This window comes from Borostomias antarcticus (genome assembly GCF_949987555.1).
Source record: "Borostomias antarcticus genome assembly, chromosome: 17".
In the NCBI taxonomy this organism is placed as follows: domain Eukaryota; kingdom Metazoa; phylum Chordata; class Actinopteri; order Stomiiformes; family Stomiidae; genus Borostomias; species Borostomias antarcticus.
In genome coordinates this window covers 4666929-4692593 of record NC_140250.1, presented here as the reverse complement: position 1 = coordinate 4692593, position 25665 = coordinate 4666929, and the positions used below count along the sequence as shown (strand labels likewise).

The following is a 25665-nucleotide window of genomic DNA, read 5'->3' as shown; positions in this document are numbered from 1 at the left end:
CTAAAGACTAATCTGTTCAGACAGGTCTTTGTCTAGCCTCCCCTTTCATGCGTTTTTATGTCCTGGTTGTTATGTGTTATAGATTTTTACCATTGTCTTTGATTATTTGATGATTTGTGAAGAGTCTTCTCCCCGAGGAGAGACTGGTGACGCGAGGCTAGGTCCCAGCACCCTGACGTGCACACTACTTTCAACAACACTAGCACCTGACTTTATTGGAATCAGAATACTGTCATGCAACTAGCAAAAGCACCATTATCTTTTTTTCAGTAGCCTAACGTTAGCTAAGTGTAGCCAAGGGCAGACTGCAGTGCATCATCCGCTCCACTGAGAGGGTGATCGGCTGTCATCCCTACAGGTCAGGACCTGTGAGCCTCCAGGGCCCCCAAATTGTGTCCGACCCCTTCCATCCCGGTCACGGTCTCTTTGTCCCACTCCCCTCCGGCAGGGGATTGTGGCCCACCAGGACCGGGTCCTCACTCCACAAAAACAGCTTCTTTCCCATGACTCATTAACAAGGCCTATATGCCCTTCCCTTGTGTCCCAACATTCAGATCTTGAATGTTGAATCTTGTGTATTCACCACTCGGGTTGCCGGTCGCTGTGTGTCGCTCTCATGGTTCCTCCATCGTCTTGACCCCACAGAAGAAGAAGGATAGGAAGCTTCATGAACTACTTCCGCTGTTCGCTTAAGTTGACAGAAACCGCACTGTCCACCTAAACGTTATTGTGAAACCGTGATCATATATCTGAGCTCAAAATGGCATCAGTAAACTCATATAAATTGAGCTGCTCCATACCCGGGCATGAAATGGATGTTAGAGGACTCTCAACTGCCCTTTTCCCAAATGGAGCTTTTGTGTCCGTATCCAGAGACCGTACCGGAAGAGTCTGGATGCCAAATGCGAGGTAGCTATGCATAGTGTTTGGTACTGCTTAGTAATGCTGTGTCTAGAAGCTAGTCTGGCTATCTTAGTGTTAGCTAATTATTCTAATAATCTACAGGTATATGTAAACTAGCTAGTGTTAGCAATTGAAGTGGATGAACGCAGGGAAGACGTAACGTTAGGTAGATAATTTGGGTAGCTAGCTAGACAGACATAGGGCTAGCTATGAATAGCTAGCTATGCTATGCTATCCCGTGCTTTTCATTTCCTATACATGCTAGCTAGCTAACGTTAGATGGACACAGAATGGTTGCTAGCTTAGCTAATGGTTGGTAGCTAAATTAATCTATCGTTACTACTAGCTACATGTAGATTAGCTTGCACTAGCTCCTTTTTGAACGTCGTCCTATAACGTTAGTTAGGTGATACAGCTACTTTTTGTTTCGATGGACTAACGTTAGACAGACATAGCTAGGAGAATAGCTGTCACTAGTAGAAACCAACATAATGTTAACTTTTACTCCATCAGTGGTGGTCTGTATACATATCCTGCCCTAGTCCTCCTTCTTTTGACCAAGTACACCTAAATAAATGTACCTTATTATGCACTATTGCCACCCTATTCTTTTTATTTATAAATGAGTTATGAAACCCCTGCCAAGTCATGCTTACGTTTGTCTGCTTCTTCTACCCTCCATGTGTGTCTCCTGAATCAAGGACGTATCTGTTTTATTATATTTCAGATAGCTCAACCACTTCCTTTTTATCTTCTGGGTTCCGTCAATATATAATAACAATAAATAAAGACAATAAATCATCATATTTATCTAGGAGCACCTAGTTGCGAGTATGTCCGCATGAGAGCAGAGTGCTCACCTCTGTAATCCATCACCTGTGCTGTGCATATCACATAAAATGTTAACCTAAAGAAACCATAACAAACAATAGAAATGCCAAAAATAAAGCCCTTAGACCCCCATCCTATTCCCTCAACATTCCCTTTTTCCAAGGACATCCCCACCTGCCATGGTCTGTGAGGCACAACAACTGGAAATCCCTACAGAACTCACCCCTTCCACCCATCCAAGATACAGTAGTAGTAGTAGTAGAAGGACATGTGACTCCCATGTAACACATCTGTAACTAACTACTACTGAACATCTTACTCAAACATACCAACCAAGTCCTCTGTTTTAGTCGTGTTTAGACTAGAAGAACTAGAAGAAAATTGTTCATCAAATTCTGGCCTTTTGAGGATCCGCAGAGATCACCACCTCCCCCGGCCATGTACAATGAAGCACGTTGAAGCGCCCTCCGCTGGCATTTTTGTTAAAAATTGGTGCACCATCTGCAGCTCAGATTCAGCTAGATACACTCCAAGAGCCTCGGAGAAAAAGTGCTTCACGCGCTTCCAAAGCTTGACATTATTTTCCAATTTTTTTTCAGGCCAAAGAGTCGTGCTGACTAACATGGCATGGCTAACCTTGCTTATCAGCTCTTGTTTTTGAGTTGGTATTTGGGTTTGTCATGCTGACATTCAGCTAAACTAATACGCATTCACTCACAGTAGTATTTATGTTTTATTAACACTTTCTTAATATTAAGGAATCGATTGAAGCATAATTGTGAATAAATTCTGTGGTTCAAGCGGAAAAAACGCTGTTAGAGTCCATCTTGTTCAGCAGTCCTATGTGCCTCCCCGCAAATAGGCTATGCAAATCTTAACAGCAACACTTTAGCTTATGATCATTGTCAGTAGTACAGGCATAGCCATATGCAATGCAGCCTTAAAAACAAATAAGCTAAAATGCATCGGCTAAAAGCAATGTTATTGCATACTACTAGGGCCAGTAGCATCTGTTAATAGCAACATAATCTATTCTACTATTCATTGTAGCGATACTCATACCATCTTATTGCATGGCCTTTTTTTACAGTAATTTTCATTACATATTTTTTGGCCTACAGAAAGTTAAAATTGGGTGAGAGTTTTTATATAACTATTTTAATCACTGATATTTTAATTCACTACTTACTTTCAAATAAGGCTTTCATGGGCCTCTTTAGAGGGGCTCAGTTGGTAGAGCGGGGCTAGCTCAGTTGGTAGAGCGGGTCGTTCAATGATCGAAGGGTCAGCGATTCGAATCCCAGCTCCGACTGTCCACATGTCGAAGTGTCCTTGAGCAAGACACCTAACCCCAAATTGCTCCCAATGAGCAGGTTAGCACCTTGCATGGCAGCTGCCGCCATTGGTGTGTGAATGTGTGTGTGAATGGGTGAATGAGAGGCGATTGTAAAGCACTTTGAGGGCCGCTAAGGTGGAAAAGCACTATATAAGTGCCGTCCATTTACCATTTAGATTAATCTAGACTAGAAAAGCACACTCCACTTACACATTCAACAGCAGCTGTGTCAACATGCATCATGGGTGGGGGACGACAAGTTCACTATGCACTTCAATCCATAAGCTAAAAATGAACCCCCATGCATTCTCTCCTTACGTGAGGTGACCTGCCACCTACGACACAACAGTGCTGTGATTTAAAATGTTTGAACGGTAGAGATAGGATTTGAACAGGCTGATCAAATTCAATATGACTTCGGTAGTACAGAGTAGTAGAGTGGTTACATTGTGTATCCTACTCTTTGATCTATTTTTTTTAAATGTTCTCTTTCTCTTTCTCTGTACAGCCCAGGTGGGGGTTTCACAGAAATGCTTTGCATGACAGGCCATTCAAATTTTGTATCCTGTGTATGCGTGATCGCACCAAGTGAAACATACCCCAGAGGACTCATAGCCACGGGTGGAAATGACCACAACATATGTGTTTTTTCAATGGACCAACCACAGCCTCTCTTCACTCTCAAGGGGCACAAAAACACAGGTAAAGTCATCCAAAATTGTCTCAAAGTCTCAAACATATTCTTCAGACTGGGAAGTGTAATCCAGAAACATTCAAAACCATTGTGATAAGGAAAGTTATAGGGCTGCCCCTGAATCGACGACTAATTGGATCATCACTTAGTGGTCTCTGCTAAAAGCACTTCTTATCTAGCCATCCTAGGTTATCTAAAATGTATTTTATTTAGAAAACCATAACATGTTCAATAAAGTTGCTATACAGAATTCTGTTGTCATTTTAACCTTTAAGCTTTTAGTGCTCACGCAAAGAAGAGTGTCTGAAACTTGTGGATAATGTGCACACAGTTTGTGTTCCACATCGTACAACCTTTGGACCAAATCATTTTTCAAGTTGTCATGATTGGTCTGTAACTTGAGGAAAAACTTGTATTTTTATGATCAATCTCTTGTTTTGCCTGTGTCCAATGAGTGTGGGGACAAAGTTGTGGGCTCGTTGATGCATATAAACCGCTATTTGAATGTTACAAGTAGGGATGGAAATTGGTAAAATTCTGCTCATTGGTCCAATTCTTTATCGATTCCCTTATTGATTCCTGATCAATTTTCCGTGTGTAAAAAGAGTAGGCCTACACAGGTTTTTAACTGTTTTATTACAATGCTCCTTATCTTTTCCTTTTTAACAGTGTAGACACATGACATCATTGTTTTGCAATGAGCAACTGTCAGAAAAACATGCCGGCATTGATAAAAAAAAAAGAATTGATAAGCTCGGAGGCATGCAATGTTGATTCTCTGAGTTAAAGATTCTCTAATGATTCCAGTTCTCATTTCCCATTCCTAGCTACAGTTGTATTGTTAGAGAGGTGACATAAAATGAAAATGTTAGCAAAAATGCCTGTAGCTACTGTTGTCCCACAACATGGTCTGTCAGCCATAATCAAAAGTACTTAACTTGATGAATAAATAAATTTATCTTTAATATATGAGGATTAACTTTGGTATATAAAATGTTAGTACATCTCTTTGAGCCATTTAGAATGTTTGGTTTAAACTGGTGTATCAGATCTGACTAAGTAAGTCAAGTACTGCCCTAGAAAGTTATCACACTCCTGTTATTCAGTTATTATGCTACGTTCAACATCCAAATCAATGCCATCTGTCTTGTTTCAGTTTGCACTCTATCCTCTGGGAAGTTTGGCACACTACTGAGTGGCTCATGGGACACCACGGCAAAAGTCTGGCTCAGTGAGAAGTGCATGATGACCTTACAGGTAAGCAGCAGTGACTCGCTGTCCATTTGGTTGTATATTTCATTTGAATGAGAGGAAGGCAGTGCTGTAGTTTGCAACCATGAACAAGATTGATGAGGGCAAGTTGTCCTGTTTAACCCGCAGGGACACACTGCAGCGGTGTGGGCAGTGATCATTCTACCTGAGCAAGGGCTGATGCTGTCTGGATCAGCAGACAAGACGATCAAGCTGTGGAAAGCTGGGCGCTGTGAGAGGACATTTACAGGTGAGAAACTTAAACCAGCTAGGTTATCCACTGTTGTAACCAATACAGGCCCTATAATAGAATTATAGTTTTGAGCAAGACTGGACGGATAATCGCTAAAGCATTTTTCATTAGAATTTCAACTCAATGTTTTGTAATGCAAAGTTGTAGGGGGAGCAAAAATAAATATTCTGTTGTTTACATATTTAAATGGCAGGTACTAAATTAACTTCACAAAGAACTCGGGTATTAGATTTTTGTTTTAGCAGCCTACATCGTGCTAAATATAGTGTAAGACACTTGGATGAAAACCAGTCTGCTGAGTGTCATAGCGGGTACTTAAAACTGCCTAATTAACTAGTGTTCTGTATAAATTGGGGTGAGCTATCCCTTTAGGTGGCAGCATACAGCTGTACACAAATCATTGAACAATTTTTAGTCAGCATGTTTTTGTTTCCCGTGAAAGAGATATGTTGACTGTAGATATGTTGACTGTAAGGCTGTGGTATCTCCTGCTGATCTTTTTTCCCCTTCTAAATCTGCCGCAGGTCATGAGGACTGTGTACGGGGGCTAGCGGTGATTAGCGACAACGAGTTCTTCTCTTGCAGTAATGACAGCAGTATTAGGAGATGGCTTGTGACTGGTGAATGTGTGCAGGTCTACTACAGCCACACCAACTACATCTACAGCATGGCTGTGTTCCCCAATAGCCAAGGTAGTCAATATTAAACGCATTATTTTAAATTGTGTGATTAACTCTACAGTACATTCGAATTTGTACAAAAAAAATATATATATAAAAAAAAAAATGCTCCATTATAAATCTATTTATTTAGTTAGTCATGGGTCAAACTACAGAACATATGTGCATTTTGAGAATAAAAAGCACCACATATGTCAGATATTTATGTGTGTATTAAATTGCTTGAATTCTGTTCAGTTGAAAAACTCTTAGCTTAATCATGTAATGGTAAGATTAACTATTCTACCTAAAATATGTTTTTCTCTAAAAAGTGAAAGTTACAGACCTTATCACAAGAATGTCATCACCAGCTTCCTTCTGATGAGAATTTTCTCTATCCACTCCCTTTCTATGCTAGGGTTTTTGGGGATCTCGTTCAATTGAAAGAACTAATCTCTTTCCATTTTGTTTATTTGAGCTAGTGTCATGTCTTAGCTGTCCAAGGGGACAATGAACAAAAGACTTGGAAGATCCATTGTAGATGGTGCGCAAAAGTCATTTTTTCTGCCCTAAAAACGGGCTCAGTCTGCTTTATTGGGCAGAATATATACACATACATTTATATGATATATAAATAATTATTTGCCCTGAAGGGTAGTGTAAGGAAAAAAAGTGTGTTTCTGACACGCCATAATCTTGCCACACAAGCAGACATTCCCATGGACTCGCTCTGCTCTGGGAACAACCAGTGGCAAACCAGCGGTCACTCTGTGCCAATATATTTGTACACTATACATCGATTTTGTTCATCAACCTCAAGTCCTGCATTCACATTCCAGACCACCTGCTGCTTTCCATATAATCATGTCCTCAATATATGCTATTTGCATACCGGTATTAAAAACGACTTCCAGTAAGTTGCAGGCAGTTTGGAACTCTGAAAGGCTTGCAAGGATATTAACTCATGGACACAAAGTGTTGTGAGATTTACTTGGAACATTATTTACATGCCGAAGACTCATTGCGGTAATATCTTATTCACATGGTAATCTGATGTAAAATGTTTGGCTCAGTGGATAACATGATAACTTCACTCTTGATATTCTGTTCTCAGATTTTATCAGCACTGGGGAGGATCGGACATTGAGGATATGGAGGAGTGGAGAGTGTTGTCAGACCATCCGTCTACCTTCACAATCAGTGTGGTGCTGCTGTATCCTGCTTAATGGGGATATAGTTGTTGGTGCCAGGTAAGAGGTCATTATTCACACACAGTTGTTTCCCACAGGATTGGAATGCTGTGGTGGGGGGAGAGGGGGGATTGTGGAGGGGGACAGGCAAGCTGAAGCACTTTCTTTTCTCTAAACACCTGAAACGCGGCCATTTAGAGCCTGAAAATGTATATATCAGCCTAGTGTAATTGAATAAAGAAAGAGCTGGTACAAATAGGATAGAAAAAATAAAACTGTCCTTACTCGCAAGGTTAACGCCTCCTCCTCAGGTTTCTAGGTTGACTTGAAGCCGATACAGCGCAAAATGTGTAGCGCAAAATGTGTATTTTATAGTGGCCATTTTGAAAATCCAAAATGTTGGCTATCGAGGTGCAAGAAGAGCATACATTGCAAATGCCAACATTGATTTTAGGATTCTCCATGAATTGATGATTCCAAAACTGTACAGGTTTGCTAATGTTAGATGTTAGATATGTTAATGTAAGATGTTAGATGTTAGATATGTTAATATAAGAAATTATATTTGTTAACATAGTGAACCTGACTATCAGCTGCGTAGGCACTAGGCACCCCGCACCCCTACATACAGTACCTGCAAAGAGTGAGGCCCTCTCTGTTTACTCTGTCACTCTTTTCATGGCTTGAAGATTTTTTATATAGTAATTGTTGATTTATTGACTTGTTTCTGGGACTGGAATTTTAAGTCATTTATTACATTATATGAATTATTTGAAACACATTGGCCCCGGCCCACCCAGGTCTTATGTCTTGCTTCTTTCAGAGAAAGTAAAACAAAGGGCGAGTAACTGGAGAAAATTTTGATTGTTCCCTTCTGTGGATGTATTACAGTACGTTGGTGCCTGTGTCTCCACAGTGACGGCATTATCCGAGTGTTTACTGAGGCTGAGGACCGCATGGCCAGTCCCCAGGACCTGCAGGCCTTTGAAGATGAGCTCTCCAAATCCACCATTGACCCAAAGACTGGGGAACTGGGAGACATCAAGATGGAGGATCTTCCTGGAAGGGAACATCTTAATGAGCCAGGCAATTTCCTTTTTTTTATTTTTTTTTTACGTATATTCCAAAGTCAGTCAGTTTTCATTTGTCACATACTACTGTACATCATATAGGTACGAGTAGTGAAATGTTCTTCTGTTAGCTCCTAGATTGTGCACACATTTAGCAATATAGAGAGGTTAAAAAAGTACAAAAAAACGAGTATAAAGAGAGAATGTGTTATCTAGATACATAAGATACAGAGTAACATATAGCCTATACATGAAGGGATGGGATGCTGGGGGAGTAGGCGATATTGAGCATTGTGTTAGATAGGAAGCAAGTATGGGCATATATCATTTATCTATGGAGTCTATTAATATGTATATTCATAGTACAGAATGTAGATATGCATATTCTGCCAAGTATAAATATATAAAGTGCCGTTGTGCTGAGCGAATTTAGTCCAGTGTTCAATAGGCAGTGGGGCTAAATCAGAATTTTGCAAGTCATAAGTAAGGATAAGCACAAGCCTGTTTTTATGGCTGACTGGCTGAGTGAAGGATTAATCGGTTCAGTGTTTGCAGAGGTGCACAAGGCTGGCAAAGTAGCCCGAAGTCGTTAAACTTGTTACTCGAGGATGACTCAAGTTCCAGTACGCATCTCATCTGATTGTCGTACATTATACACTGTTGCACTAATATAAATGTCTGTGTTGGCTTGTGTGCGCTCAGGGAATCGCGACGGGCAAACGCGCCTCATTAAAGAGGGACAGAAGGTGGAGGCGTATCAGTGGAGCGTAAGCGATGGCCGTTGGATGAAGATCGGCGACGTGGTTGGAGGGACAAACCAGCAGACGTCTAAGAAAGTAATGTACGAGGGGAAGGTGAGGCGCAAATCCTGAGTTATTTTCTTTTTCTTAATTTCAGTTAACTTCTATCTGATTTCAATCTCAAATTTTATCAATTCATTGTACATGGTATCTGTATGTTGTACAAATGACATCAACATTCTATAATCCAGTGTACTTAATTACAATAGTAATTTCCCAGTATTTTTGATTTAAAAGTCCAGGTGATAATATTTGCATTGTAGATGAAGATGTTTGAACTTAGTTGCATTAATTACACTGTTCCCACCAGGAATACGACTATGTCTTCACCATTGACATAAATGAAGGAGGGCCATCAATGAAGCTGCCTTACAACGTCACGGAGGACCCCTGGCTGACAGCGCACAACTTCCTGCAGAAGAACGACCTCAGCCCCATGTTCCTGGACCAGGTGGCGCACTTCATCATTGAGAACACCAAAGGACATGTTTTTGGCCCAGCCCAGCCCAGCAGTGTCGACCCGTTTACCGGTAGGAAAGCAATTCATTGGAATTAGGGGTGTATGGTATGGGTTTTGTGCTAAAACACTCAGTACAGTGGTTCAGACTTATGAAGGGGCCAGATTAAAATGCTTACACATCAGAAATCAGAGACAAGATGTACGTGTTGTTGTTTTTTTACATTTGAGCGGAGTGGGGGGAAATCTGGACTGGAGAGAAAGAGCAGCCCTGTGAGCTTTTTTTAATCTCTCAACTCCGCTCACATGCTCTACTCTGGACCCAGGAAGACTCGGTCAACTTTTCTTTTTTTTTCTGTCGACAGACATTTGTCGTATGACACTTGTCGACTGAGTATAAATTAGGCTTAACCCTTAGTATCAACCCCTCGTTTTTTGATATTCACTTACAGGCTCAGGTCGATATGTTCCAGGAGCCTCTGATGGTAGAGCAGGCATTGGAGCTGATCCTTTCACAGGTAAAACGCTGTGTAAAACGAGATTATTTGATTAAAGGTCAAGTATTATTTGTTGGTAATAATAATAATAATAATAATAATAATAATGGATTTCATTTATATGGCAATGTTCGCAAACTCAAAGTGCATTAATAGATACAGTGCACGCTGGCAAAACACAAAGTTACATAGAACATACAAACAGTATTTGGTGCTGTATAGGTGCATAGACATCAGGCATCAGACAAACATTTTGCATTTTGCATACATATTTGTATTATTTGCTTTTAGTGCCCAGCCTGCTCTGCTCTGCTCTGACAGATAGATGTCAGGGGTTTTCAGCATCCTAGTTTAGCCCAGCCTGCATACTGATGCCTTTGTAATGCATTTGGTATTCCTGCAGGTTCTGGACGCTACATCCCCGGATCAGGAACCCCTACAGGGGCTCCCGGGGCTGTCGTAGATCCCTTCACAGGTAGGACTCAAGTCGGTGACGACCGTGAGGCATTATTGAAAGTTACCCTCTTTGCCATTTTACCAAGGTCTTAAATGTCAATTTGGATATAATGATAAATAAGGGGTATTTTTCATCCTCAGTGGTGTTTGTTTTTTTAGTCCTTAGTCCTAGTCTTTGTTTCTGCTGTAATACATGCTGACTTCTCTTCCGCTCCTTAGGTGGGGGGGCCTACTCCTCAGCTGCTCACAGGCAGACAACAACAAACATCTACTTCCCTAAAACAGATGGGGTGACCTTCGAGCAGGGCAATTCCATACAGATACTTGGTACACACAGTCTCCTTATGGGGAATTTGAATGTCACTGCTGGTATATACAGTACATGGCTAGATATAAAGTATAATAAACAGGGATTCATCTGAATGCGTTTGCTTGTATCCTTCCACCACTAGCCAAGCTGAAGGAACTGAATAACGGAGCTCCTCATGACCTGAAGCTCTCTGAGGAGATGCTGCAGAGCTTGGAGAAGCTGCTGGTGTGCGTCTGTGACCTGAACGCCTCGGAACCGCCCTCTACCCAGCAAATCAGCCACTTGTGGAAGGCCTCCCAATGGCCAGAAGGTACCAGTTGAAATTAGAGCACGACTGATGTCAGATTTTTAGGTCTGATGTTGCAAAACATCTTGCCAATTGCGACGCAGATTACATGCAGCAGCCAATCCCCTTGCTTTAGAAATGTGTTTAGCCATTCTTAAAGTCCTCTCCACCATTCCTAAATTTTCCTTGGTTTAGGAGCTATCATGAAGCTAAAACACTCTGAAATACTTTGAGACCCATCTATACTGTCTTGAGCACACAGCCAAAACAAAAGTTTGAGCGAAGCCAGCTCCCCATGTGGGGGCGCTATTTTGCCTTTTCAACTGTATGGCTTAGGGTGTTCTGTGAATACAGCCCCTGATCACGATGTGTGCCGATCTGATACTGTAATATTAGGTCAGATTCAATCTGGCTATAATGCTGCCACGATGCGTATAAAGGCCAGATTCAAGCGACAGGTATAGAAAGGGCCCACCTCTATAATAAAGCAACTAATTGGTTATCTGGGTATTTAAAACGTATAAGAACACATCACTGTATTGAAAGCCAGAGTGGCACTATTGCCATTTGCTCACCTAATAAAACACTCTTTCTTCCCGGTGCTGCAGACATCGTCTTCCCTGTCCTGGATATCATGAGGCTGTCAGTGCGCCACCCACAGGTCAATGAGCACCTGTGTGGCGAGGCAGATGGCATCCAGCTGTGCAACTATCTCCTCAACCTGATGAAGCCACAGGGCCGTCCGGCCAACCAGATGCTGGCACTGCGGACTCTGTGCAACTGCTTCAGCGGCAGGCACGGCCGTGCCCTGCTAATGGCTCAGCGCGAGACCGTGCTGTCCCACGCCGCTGACCTTTCCGCCGTCTGCAACAGGAACATCCACGTCGCCCTGGCCACGCTGGTGCTCAACTACGCGGGCTGCCTCCACGGCCAGCCAGACCTGGAAGCCAAGGCCCAGTGCCTGTCTGTGGCCAGCAGCGCTCTGGAGTCGGTACAGGACAAGGAGGCCGTGTTCAGGCTCTTGGTGGCCCTAGGGACGACTGTGGCAGAAGACCAAACAGCCCAGGACCTGGCCCGCTCACTCGGGGTCACCTCCCAGATCACAAAATACTCCTCTGTCTCAGACCCAGCCAAGGTTGGCGAGTGCTGCCAACTGGTTTTAAAAGAACTGCTGTGATTTCAGTAATTAGATATTTTTCAACACTAACCCCCCTCTCTTGTTGTCTCTGTTGAACTCAAATCAATTTGTGGTGGAGACTTGAATGATTGCATGTGCTGCAATAAAAAGAGGTGTATGAATCAAACATTTAATTAAAAAGTGTTGTGTGTTTATTTAAGGGAACATGTAAAGAAAGTCCCAGAATGAAATAGGAAAAACATTAATTCACAACACATTGCACTAGCTTGAGGTGAGATGTTATATTTAATGAATGTGTTAGCCCAATCTCATTGTGTCTGAGACAGAATTGTTTAATAAAAGTTTTGATGCAAGCTGATAAGGTGGTTAAGGTTTGAAGTTTCTCTTGTATTTTAATCTGATGCCAGGGTTATGATTTAGCATACTATTGCTCTGATTGATCAAGATTTTTTTCCATTATGAAGCCTACTTACTGCGAAACAAGCTTTACTGTATGCAGCTGCAATATTTTAGAATTGTTCTTACTCCAACTCCATTAACTTACAGATCTGTGATGTTGGTGACTGGTGAGTGTCCAAGGTTTAGATGGACTCCTTTTTTATTCAACAATTACAAATATCCACATCCCTGTTATCAATGCTTGTGGCTTCTTCCCTGGCCATTCTAACCGTAAGTAGGCTAGCCACCTTCTGTAGTGTCGTACGAGGTTATGTTTTTTTGTAGCCATCTGATTTGTAGCGATCAATTACCTTTTGTCTGATGTTTTCAGGGAGTTCTCTGCCTTTCACCATGATGATGGCTGAGCATGGATGTATTAATAGAACGTGGCTGAGTGACCACAGTATTTCAAATGTGCTCCCTCCTTTTTATACCCAAGGGAAACAGGAAATCATTGTATGCCTCTATATATAATTCCCTAACCTTCCATTTAACTTACTTAAAGGGGTAAAATGCTATTTTGGACATTTAGCCCTATTTATGGTCTGTCTACCATGAACCTGAAACATAGAGACCATTATTTCACTGATCTTTCCAGTATTGAGCTAGCTGCAGTTTTTATGCAGGTTCTCACTGGGCTACAATGAAAGTCAATGGGGCACCTGTAAATATTCGGGATGGGAGGGAGCAGCAATGATCCTTCCTGCTCTCTTCCATTTCCTGTAATTGGTACAGGTCCAGGAGAGAGGGCATGTTGCAGACAATGACCTTCTCGGCTGACCGTATGATCCAGATCCAGTCGGCCTCTGTCCTTGGCAACGGAGGCAGCGAACCAAACGGTAAGGTGATGAGGTGAGGATGGACTCAATGATGGCCATGTAGAAGTGTACCACTGTTTTGAAAGAGCATCCTTTTTTGGGCCTTCTTGGTGGTGACGGTGATGTTCTCAACCCACCTGAAGTCCTGAGAGATTATTGTTCCCAGGAATCTGAATGACTTCACGGTGTTAACTGGGGAGTCACACTCGATGAGGGGGGCGGTTGGGGCTGGGCTCCTCCTGAAGTCTACAACCATCTCTACTGTTTTCAGAGCGTTCAGCTCCAAGTTGTTCTAGCTACATCAGGAAGCCAAGTGGTCAACTTCATTCCTGTAGGTAGACTCATCCCCATTGGTGATTAGTCCAATGAACTTCAGGAGTTTGACAGAAGGGTGGCTAGAGGTGCAGCTGTTGGTGTAGAGTGAGAACAGTAGAAAGGAGAGCACACAGCCTTGTGAGGCTCCAGTGCTGATGGTCCGATGCTCTGAACACAAGCTTGCCTGTACTGCTTCCTGTCTGTCAGGGAGTCAGTAATCCACCTGCAGGTCGGCTCAGGCACACTCAGCTGGGGTAGTTTGTTCTGGAGAAAAGCTGGTACGATGGTGGAGCTGAATTCCACAAACAAAATCCTGGTGTAGGTGCTGAGGGAGTCTAGGTGTTTAAGGATTAGATTTAGCTACTACATTTACATTACATTACAGTCGTTTCGCAGACACTTTAATCAAAGCGACTTACAGTAATTGCGTTTAACGTAGGAAGTCAGTGTACTACTACTTGTGCATCTCCTTTCTAAACAAGTGACTAAGATAATCTATATAGATGCTAAAGTGCTGCAGTGCTAAAGCCAAAGTGCAAGCATATCAAAATAAAACTATATAGGTGCTTAAGAGGAAGGCTCCTGGTATAGTACTCCTTGAAGAGGTTAGTTTGGAGCCTGTGGTGAAAGATGGGCCGCGACTTTGGATGGGAGAAATAAATGAGAGAATAAATTCCACCGGCGACCGCAGATGCATGGATCTGTGTGTGTTAGAGTGCAGTAGCCCCTCGAGGTCCTGTATATATAATTATTATCAGAAGAAACAAGGGCTTCAAAATTCACAAAATGCATCTTCAATAATGTTTTTTAACATTTAGAAAAAAACGTTCTCCATTCTGAATCTGAGTCACCTTATTTTAGGCATTTTTCTCAAATCTCATTCATTCTTTCCATAGGGATTTTGGACTACACCCCACAATGGCGGAAATGCTAACTTTTCAGCCTACAAAGTGACGTCAGACCTCACTACAGTAGCCAGTCATCACCACGCTAGACACACAACTGGGCGGTTCCGTACAAGAAGCAGTCCGAAAACCTGAAGAATTGAAAGTTCACCGATGTTGCTAGCTGACAAAACACAAACATGGCGTCTGCTTGCGACGACAGCTAAACTAGTTAACTAGCTAGCTAAAGTTAGCAAAGTGTCGTGAAGAAGTTTCCAGGTAACTGCACAGCTAGCTATTCCAGTATACTTATCTATATGCTTTGCGTTGTTATGTTCGCTCACGTCACGATCATATATGCACGCATATTCCCTATTGTCGAAAAGCAGCAGCTTCTCTGAGCGTTTCAGTGGAGATATTTAGCTAAAGCAGCAGCTTCTCTGAGCTTTCAGTGGAGATATTGAGCTAAAGCAGCAGCTTCTCTGAGCTTTCAGTGGAGATATTGAGCTAAAGCAGCGGAAGCAGGAACGGACTAAATTGAACGGGTGAAATCTGATAGTTGCCTGAATGTCAACATTGGCTCTCTTGGTGGCGTAAACAGCTGGTAAGTGGCGCTTGCTGTATATTTTTGCTTTCGTTAGCTAAAGTTGCACCACAACTATTGCTGGGAACTATTCTAGCAAGCTAGGTATAGTGAAAGTTAATTAATAGGACTGTTTATATCCTAGCTGAGCAAAAGCGCAGCTAAGAGACAAGTTAGCTAAAGTTAGGCTATGCTAACTTTAGCTAGGCTACACCTTGTCACCGTATCTCGACAGGCTAGGTCACGTTAGCCTATGATCTGCATGTCAACTTTGTGCAGTAATGTACACGTTAGCTTGGCTAACGTTAGTGTGAACACCTTCGTGTGTCGAGCTTCCGTTTGTTTTGTAGGATGGACCTACTAACCAGCCCCCCGATTAAAAGTGTGAAACGACGTATTGAGTGATCCAAGCTGACCTAGTTATTGGCCGCCAGATGCAACAGTTGGAGAACTTCCTCCCAGCCGCACACAGGCCTCAAACTGGCCTCAAACTGGCTCTGTGTGCACTCAAACCCTGCATGTCACTTTACTTCGGTTTGGGTGTGTCAAGCCAAAAAGACATGAAAGGCAAACGATTTGATTAAGTATCGTACAATGTCACAGGAAACGCCATGTTATTAAAATATGTAAGGCTCAGGCTAGAAATTATCGTTCAAGTTGGCTTATTCGTCACATACAGGTATAAAGTGTAGGCATAGTGAAATGTTCTTGCTAGCTAAAAGTAGGTAAAGAGTAAGCAAAAAAAGAAATAAAACAAATGAAGTAGCCTAATACAAAATGTATAACACAATATACAGTATATGCAGTAATGGAACATCCATCATACATGTTAGTTTGCTACTGTATATCCTTAGTGCAGCCTGCACGATTGGTCTACTCTATGACCTTTGTTAGGGTTGGCAACGTCTGCATTTGTGTGACCCTGACTTCATGTTGAGGACACGGTGTTGAGTAAGAATTGTCTGTCTCTTTTGGTGAGCTTGTTTGTGTGCATGCCACTTGAGTGCAATGACAAAGTGGACACATCTGTGCCTTGACTGCCAACAATCTCCCGAGACAGGGCATTACCCAACCCGGGGCTAGTGTGCACCCCTTCTTGGTTACTAGTGTCTTCCTAGTTTTAACACTTAGTCTATCTTGATTGATCTTGACTTCAGGTGGACCTTGACTTCAGGTGGTTTATTGTGACAATGTGTAGCCTAATAGTAGTTGTAATAGAGATCTGCGTGTATAGGCTGTATGAGTGTGTTTGTGTGTGTGTGTGTGTGTGTGTGTGTGTGTTGTGTAGGCTGTATGAGTGCACATTAATTTTGTACTTTGCCACAACTAGTCATCAGGAGGCTTTTGTCAGGTGACAGGAAATAAGGAAGCAAACTTGTAGAGGGAACATAGTTGGCATGGCTCATTCCGGACTAAAGCAAAGGCCTTTAAGTATGAAAATATTTTAGTACAGGTAGTATGGCTTCTTAGGATGATCTTAGATGACAATTACACTAGAGTTGTTGATTTCACAGATCACATCTTTTTTATAGTAAACATTTGATCAAACAGGTCAAGTACATCAATTTATTTCACAATATTCTTATTCTGCCTCAGCTGTGTCTGATACACACATTTGTAAGGTGTTATTTAGTGAGGGTCAATGAACTGCTGTTTGGGTGTTGTAGAACAAGATATACTGTAGTTTGTCTTCATTGATGCAGACCAGTGGTTCTCAAACCTTTTACACCACGGCACATACAACCTCAGGAAATTATTTGTTCTCCATGTACCGCCATTATGACTAATATTAAAATGCAAAAATATGCACAGTTCACGCAGGACGCAGATTTATTCCTAATAAGAAAATTATTTATTGTTGACTGCCGATGTACAAAGGGGTAGCACTAGAACTGGCGCTTAAACTCAACAACACAACTTTCATACACCACAAGGGGCACACACACGCACACACACACACAGCAATTGAGAACATTAAAAATAACATTTTTTTTAACAAAAAAAAGCAATCAAATACACACACACACACAGGCTATGCACTCCGTTTTCAGTGTTAGATTCAGCAGTGTGCTGCTGTGCTCAGACAGTGGGTTAGATGGATAGTGCAGCCATTGATGCCCTTTCAGGAAGCCTAGTTCTTATCTTCTCTGACCACTCCAACAATAAAGTCCTTTCTGATATCTCCAGTCTTTGTCCTAGAGTTTCAATAGATTGTTGCTCGTATTTCAGTGTAGTAAGAGAGGGCAATGAGTTTTCTCTCTCCCTCACTTGAGTGGAAAGAAGAGTGGAAAGAATGCTTCAGCTTATGTCTGGGAGCCTGTGCCCATCACACTCTTAAGGGAGACAGTCTTGCTTATTCTGTAGTCATTAGAGGTCTAATGCAGTATGGATCTGCCATCTAGGAGGAAGATTGTGAATATGTCTTATTGCAATTATTGTAAGTCGCTTTGGATAAATGCTAAATGACTAATATAATGAATGTAATGTCTTGCTTTAGGGGCAGTGTGCTGTCATTACTATCATATTCTTGTTATGATAGTAATCTTAAAGGAGTAGTAAAGGGAAAATGCATGTTTAGCCCTGTTTTAAGGTTACTTATGATCATACAATGGTTCAGATCAAAACGTTTACAAAACTAGCACTTTTGAGAAAGTCTTATAATTGCTCTACCACCGTTTTGGTCATACAATGGATGTGGTTGGGCACCGTGAAAAATCATTCAAAAAACATGTTAAACTCTAAATTTCAAAGTCAAGAAACTCACCGAGGTGTTAGTTGGCGTTCTGACATAATTTGCCATAAAGTAAGATTCTAGTTCATCTGGAAAGGCTTTTTTAAATATTTAGCATAGAACTATTTAGTCGCATAACATACATGTGTAAACTTCCGCGAACTAGGTAGCCTAGCAACATAAACAATAATAATAGCTACCGTAAGTAGTTCCGCTTCCTGAATCCCCTCTGTGGATTGATCTACACATCTACAACGGTCGCTTCAATACAAGTCAATGGATTTCATAAAATGATCAATAAAACCCTACAGGATTCATACTTTGCGGCAAATTTGATGCCAGAACACCAACGGACACCAATTACCCCCTCGGTGAGCTTCTTGTCTTTGAAATCGAGTTTAACATGTTTTTGAAAGATTTTTCAAGGTGCCCACCCACATCCATTGTATGATCAAAACAGTGGTAGAGCAATTATCAGACTTTCTCAAAAGTGCTAGTTTTGTCAATGTTTTGATCTGAACCATTGAATATGATCATAAGTAACCCTAAAACAGGGCTAAACATGCATTTTCCCTTTACTACTCCTTTAAAAATTAGATCCTGAAAAAATGTTCAGCTTCTAATCAGGAATACAAGTTTTCTCCAGACTCCATTCCAGAGTGCAACCTGTTTGTCTGTCCAGTGCAACTGGAATTTTCATCGGTTGCACCGGTGCATTTGCAGAATCCAGCTGGTCAGGTTTTTCTCTTCTAAGTCCTAAAACCATCACCGGTCAAACAGTAATGTTGTGGGCATTATTGACATTTACATGTCAATGTACATATTTTATATATTCATTTGTGTCTTTAATCTTCATGACTTTGTGATTGTTTCAGCAATTTGAGATTGTTTGTGCTTTATGCATAACATTAATTATTATTATTATTATTTATTTCATCATTATTATTATTATTATTATTATTATTATTGTGTTAGTATTATTTTGTTATCTTGCTATGTGCTATGACTACCATACCAGCATTTATTTTGCCTCACCATCGTCTCACATCACTGCTGTGAAGTTTCAGTCTGCTGCCCCTTGAACTTGCTCTGATTCAAATACTGAAGAGATTTGGGAACTGATATAACGTTACCTCTATCTCACAGCAGCAATAGTCAGTGGTCTCCGTGAGGTCTGAATGTGTGGCAGTGGCCCGTTACTCTGACAGACTGTAGGCTAATAGCCTATGGTAAGGACAAGGCCGTAGGCTAATAGCATATGGTAAGGACAAATATATAAATAAAACAACAACTAATGGCTAGGTTTAATTTGAAGGCCTGAACTACAATGTAAAATATTACAAATTAGGATTATGCAAAAATATTTCATGGGATGAATTGGCATCCATTGAATCTGGTACTAGATGATCTAATAAAATATTGCCTTGTCCCAAAATCGATGCATGCTAATGATATTGTACAGCACAGGTTAAATTACTAGTTTGGTATTTAGCATCATAAGCCCTGTTCTAAGATTATTTATGATCAAATACAATGGTCCATATAAAAAATTTGGCAGACTGCATTCTTGAGATATTAGTGCTCATTGGTCATGCCACAGCTAACTACACAATGGATCTCTATGGGCATAGGCCTATGTCACAAGTCTATTAACATTTTTATATGGGCTGTTGTATATTATAGTAAAAAAACTTTATAACTGGGCTTATGATGCTAAATACCAAACTAGTCTTGATCAGGAGTAACTTTAGAAGACCACTACCAAGTTCCTATATGACTCAGTTAATTGAAGTCTTTGCTAATAATTTGCATTTCTTCATCAACAAGAACTTAAAAGAACAAGAACACAAATGGCAGATGGGTTAAATGTGAAAAATGTTATGATCAGGTGTATGAAGTTGCTTTACTAAGTGCTTCAATAACATTTAACATGCATGTTCACTCTGAAATAATAGGCTGTTGGTTCAATTAGTATGAAATAGTAAAAAAATAATATGGATTTTCATCTGCCTCTAAATCTCTTGCAGGGGTTCAAGATAAATATTTGGCATTTTTGTTTTTGGTTGAAAAGTCACAGATTGTACTGGTTGATATTGTTGCTTTTAGGAACAGAATAATAAATTGCATCTTACTTAAATTGTAGCTTACCCAAAGATGGTCACATGGGTGTCCATCCAAACAAAGAGTATATGACACCTGATCAGATGTGCCTCAGACAGAGGAACAGGTTTTTGAACAGGGAGGGGCACTACATAGCCTCAAGCAACAGGCTCAACTTACAACACAATGAAACAATGGAGATGTCCCAAACAATTACAATTAGGGCCAGCTGTGGCACCAGAATTTTAATGGGATAGCTATTAAGGATGTGCACCGATAGTCTTTTATATACGGCGCAGCTTCTGGGAAATGCTAGTTGTTTGAACCATAAAAATAATTAGCGTGAAGTCACCTCACACACATCAGTCTTGACTGGACTAAACCTACTGTAACAACAGCCTTAACAATAAGCGGCTGAGTACTTTGAGTTGTTTACTAGTAGCCTAGTCACACCCCCTGTCTGTCTATTCAAGTGTGTGCGCGTATGTGAGAGAGCGAGAGAGAGGAGAGAGAAGGATGGAGAGAGAGCGGGTCCTTTGCAGCGTTATTCATTGAGTCACGCATGTCTGAATCACTCCAAAGGAACGTCTGAACCGCTACGTATTGCACCTGTGTGGGCTGAGCCTGTGGCTGAAGGTGCTCCCCATCTGCTACAGCTCGACATAGAGGGGATGGGAGGGGTTGTCTAGGATAGACTTCAGTTTGTCCCTCATCTTCCTCTCTGCCACAGACTCACCAGCTTGTTCAGCTTGACTCCCCCGACTTGATGCTGCCTCCCCAGCAGGCGACAGCAAAGAACAGTGTGCTGACTACAACAGACTGGTAGAACATCCTCAGTAGCCTGCTACACACATTGAATGACCTGAGCCTCCTGAGGAAGAACAGTCTGCTCTATCATTTCCTATAGAGGGCCTCAGTGTTGTCAGTCTAGTCCAGTTTGTTGTTCAGGTGCACTCCCAGGAACTTGTATGAGTCCACCATCTCAACCTCCTCTCCCTTGATGGTAATGGGGGTTGGAGGCCTCCTGTTCTTTCTGAAGTCCACCACCAGTTCCTTGGTCTTGCTGATGTTGAGTTGGAGCTTGCTCTCCTCAGACAGACCATTCAATGAATCTCCTGACCACGTCCCTGTACTCCTCCTCCTCATCATCTGACAGGACTGACCAGACAGGACTGTTCCTTGGGGGTCGCCCGATTTGCTAATCACCACGTCGGACAGGCAGCCCTGCAGTTGGACATACTGTGACCTGCCAATGAGGTAGTCTGTGATCCAGGCCACCGAGTCATAGTTTACCTGCATGGCTGGGAGCTTCTCTGTGAGCTGGAGGGGGAGGTTAGCGTTGAAAGCACTGGAGAAGTCAAAGAACATGACTCTCACTGAACTTCCTGTTTCCTGTCAGTGAAAATAGTCGCTGCGCGCATCCCAAGTAGCTGTTGGAACATTTGAGCAAAGTTGAGCGTTGAGAAATCCCGCTCGACACTCTTTCGTTCTGCTCTCACGTTCAGAGAGACTCACCCAGATTTCCCTCTGCTCTGCTCTCTTATCACTCGCCACTCAAAAAAGAGCTGCATTGAAAGACTCACGTCTTGTTCTCTTCAATTTCTGATGGGTAGGCATTTTGATCTGGCCCCTTCATAAGTCACAACGAGATGCTACATTAAGCCTAGCCCCGATGTGACCCCAGAGATACGCTGTCGCTCCTCTAATGTGGGGTCACGTATATAAGGATATATCTTAATAAGGATAAAGATTGGTGGCAGCACTGTGACGTATCGCACAGCGCGCATCATTTCCGGTAGAGCGTAGAAGAGTAAGCGGAAAACCCCGAAACGAAGGAACAGTGAGTGAAAAATAGGCTATAACAGTGGTTATTTCACCTATAAACGACCCGACAAGGCCCCGACATGACAAAAGACAGGAATGCGTGGTGAGCGTCAGATTTGAAATTCGCCGTTTGGAATAGTCCGGTCACCCTTTTCTATATCCTTATATACGTGACCCCAGATTAGAGGAGCGACAACGTATCTCTGAGGTCACATCGGGGCTACATTAAGCCTCTCTCTTTCTCACTCACACACAAACACACACACACATGATGCATTCTGGATCGAGCAGGCTTATTGGGAAGAGAAGAATTCTCTAATCTTAACAAATCATGCGCTGAGCCAGGGTAATTGGCATAGTCTAACCTCTTGCGTCGCAAACCCAATTGCATTCACATACTGTATGTCACCATTACTCGTGGGTGTGTGCAACTTGGCTGTACTTAAGGAGACAACGGTTATCCATTAAAGACGTTGCTTATTATGCAACACATTGCCCCCTCCGAGACAACATTAATTTAATCGGTTACTAGTCAGGAATGCGATAGAGAGAGCATGGTCACCTAAAAATGTGTTTCAAATGTTCGGATAGATCATGAGGAACACTACAAAACAGTCCTCAGAAAAACAGACACTGGTTACCAATCTGCCCCGTAAACCGACGCTCCGACTATTTGGAAACACTCTCCACTCAATCCAGCCGCTCTGCTCACATGCTCTGGTAGCTATGGGGGAGCTCAGCAATTGTCTGATAGGCTACTGTTTGTAAAAAACAAACAAGTAGAACGGTATCCTTCATGGCTAGCTGGTTGCTATCAAAGTCAAGTCTAGCATTTGTTTTAGTTTCTAATGCTTGTATGTTGCTATGGTCTTGTCACCATTTTCTGTGCTAAATGGCTGTTGCTTAACGCTCAGAACGTTAAGTGGTTCAAAACTTAAACTTACCCATAGCTACATAGAGTAACATCAGAAGACTAAATGTATGTAGCTAATTATGTAGCTACTAGGACTATCAAATAAATATTCAAACTTAGACTAGTCATCGATTTTGGGGGGAAAAATGCACAATCGCTACCGCAAAGCAGTGTGCATCACACAGCCTCCCGAGTCCCGACGTATCTTCTAATCATGCCAAAACACATTCCACATTTAGTACTTATTCTTTATTGCCAAAAAACAGCCAAACGACTTTGCTTCTGTAAGATCCGAGCGCCTACTATACAATCTATGTGATTTTCTGAGATTTGAGAGAAAGTCTAATATTTCTGAGCTCAGTTGGCAGCCCTAGTAGCTACAGCGTTCCCCATTTAGTCCCGCCAGTCTTATAATGAGACGAAAATAGGCCTCTACCATTATAGGGAAAACTGGTATTTTGATCATGAATCTGTTGACAGATCCTTTTTGTTCTAAAGGCAAAATATCAATAGACTTCACTCAGCCAATGTTTTGTCATCAATGGGTTTTATTACCTTTTGTCTAGGGCTAGCCTGAGTAATTTGAGTATTCCACTATTAGTTTGGTATGTTTCTAGTTTATAGTGGTACAAAATAGATTTTTATAAAACCGAATTGGAAGTGGTTTTCAAGAGTTTATGGATGTAGCCACAACTTGGAAGTGAAACCTACTTGTCAGAGCACGAAAGTGAAACCTAAACTAGGGCAAACTGACAGTCACAAGCCATGATTTAAAAAAAGCAAAAAAAACATACATGATTAAATCATAAACAAATACTCAGCTATCAAGCTAAATAATCTGGCAATCTTACAATATATAAGTAGCAGGAAGCAAAAGTTTGGACAACAAGGGAATAGGACTGTCTGGTGCATTGCCCATCTTGTCACCGGTAGCTATCTAGCCATCACCAACAGGCGGACCGCGGTCCAGTAATCCCAAATAATTGGGATGCCAGGGAATTTCAATGACACAGCGGAAGAAGACAAAAAAATGAAGCGAGCAAAGCGCAGTCCGGCGTGGGACGTTCTTATCAATGAATCAACTATTGTTTGTTAAGGCTAACAGTTATCGATTAATGAAATTCCTTGAAAGTTGCAACCCTAATTCGAAGCCTGTAAAATGGTATTCAGGACAGACCTAATTTTGTCCCCTTTTAATCTCTAATGTTTAGAATTTTGGTAGCTGTATCATTAGTTTGTGAACTTTAAAATGTACTTATTAGTGTCAACCCCCTATTATTAAGTTCAGACTAGATTGTCTGTGGTTTTTTTGACGCTCATAGAGGGCACAGTTACTACATGATGCCCTCTTTGAAAGCCAGGAAGGATCCATTTCATTTTGTGGCTCACCTCTGGTCAGATAGAATAACAATGCAAGCAGCTTGGGGGCTCGCCTGGGTACTGTTGGGGATCTGTTGTCATGACAATGCCAATGTTTGTTTGTTTACTCTGTCCACAAAGAGAGGTTAGCCTCTCATTCTCTATTATTATATTGCTATTTCATTCAGGTGGGATGTGTGCTACGCATGTTGTCTGTGTGTTTTATCATACTCTCCAACTCCCACACACACACACACACACAAGTCGCTGCCTTGTTCTGCAGCCTGATGGGTTTAAATCTGATATATTGCCCAATAGGCGCTTTTGCTTTTGGAAATCCTCCACCCCCGTCTAGTATAGGCCAACCAACTTGAGCAGCGCTTGCAACTCTAAGACTTTCTCTCTTTCACTCGCAAACGATTGTTACAAACTATTTTAAACTTTTTTCAGTCAACATTTGTTTATGCACCAAATGTTTGCAAACATAAGCGAACAGTCTGAAAAAATAGACAAGTTTGGTGAACTACACGCTGGACTGAGGGAAACATGAATTGTAGCCTATGATTGAATGAATGAATACCAGAGCCCTTTCACTTCATCTGGATCAGTACATGGATTGGCGACGGCAGGCCGATACCTGATCTGTGAACCACGTTTGTATTGGAGCCCGATACTGGATCGGATTGGTCCCATCTCTATTCTAAATAAGTAGGTCTTTAGATCAGTCTTAAAGGGAACCCCAACTATTAAGACTTGTAGGCCTTAACCAGGAAGGCATTCATAGTGATTCCTTTGAGGATGTTGACACATTGGATTCAAATGTTTGGTGTGGCGGCAAGGATCTTGCCGTGGCGGTGCGAAACCTTACCAGCGGAAACGCTGTAGTTACACGGTATGGTTAACGGTGTTTCACGGTATACGACATTTCACCTCCCCAACACACATAAAAAAACAAGTATTTTACTTTGAAGGAACTACAGTGCAACACATGATGGAAAATACACACTATTGTAATTAAGCTCAGTTTATTAATAGCAAGCTTATATTAAATTACAAAATTAACTGTTGCAAGCAACTTGAAATGTGAAGTTTCAGCAGTGCATTATTGTGTAATATCGTAAACGTAATACCGTAAACACAGGGAATGTCAGTTCTAATACCATAGACATTTTATACCGCGGTTCACGGTTTTACGGTATACCGTCTCATCCCTACTTGCATGTTCAGTTGTTCGAAATAAGCACTTGTATGTATGTTTGCAGTTTCCGATAAACGTATTTGGGTCAATGATGTCAGTGTTTACCCTATGATTTTTTTCAGGGGGGTTGGTAGAGCCCCCGAAACTACTATTGTTGTCGCGGGGCGGGCATGTCACGGATACATGGTGTCAAGTGTTGTCATAGACGCGCACAGTTAGACGTTTATTGCATTTCTCTACACAGCTGAAATGAAACGAGTGCACATAACTTAGATAAATAAATATTAACAATATTTATTTACAAATAAATATTAACAATATTTATTTACAAAAAAACAACATATTACTAGAAAAAATAGCATGTCCTGCCG

General features: G+C 41.6%; 2 protein-coding genes across 2 annotated transcripts in view; both read left to right on the top strand.

The window, feature by feature from the left end:
- The first annotated feature begins 753 nt into the window (after positions 1–753).
- On the top strand, positions 754–12397 carry plaa (phospholipase A2-activating protein). The gene is made up of 14 exons (XM_084451663.1): positions 754–909; positions 3579–3772; positions 4921–5021; positions 5145–5265; positions 5793–5960; positions 7042–7177; positions 8034–8203; positions 8890–9041; positions 9298–9517; positions 9897–9962; positions 10345–10416; positions 10617–10724; positions 10850–11017; positions 11602–12397. Exons 1-14 carry the CDS (start codon positions 761–763, stop codon positions 12168–12170), a joined length of 2394 nt encoding a protein of 797 aa, XP_084307789.1. The 5' UTR covers positions 754–760; the 3' UTR covers positions 12171–12397.
- A 2328-nt stretch (positions 12398–14725) lies between these two features.
- Positions 14726–25665, top strand: part of dennd4c (DENN/MADD domain containing 4C) — a 42195-nt gene continuing 31255 nt past the window's right edge. The window contains exon 1 of the mRNA XM_084452141.1: positions 14726–15190. The gene's annotated coding sequence lies outside the window, so the exon portion shown is untranslated. The remainder of the gene's footprint in view (positions 15191–25665) is intronic.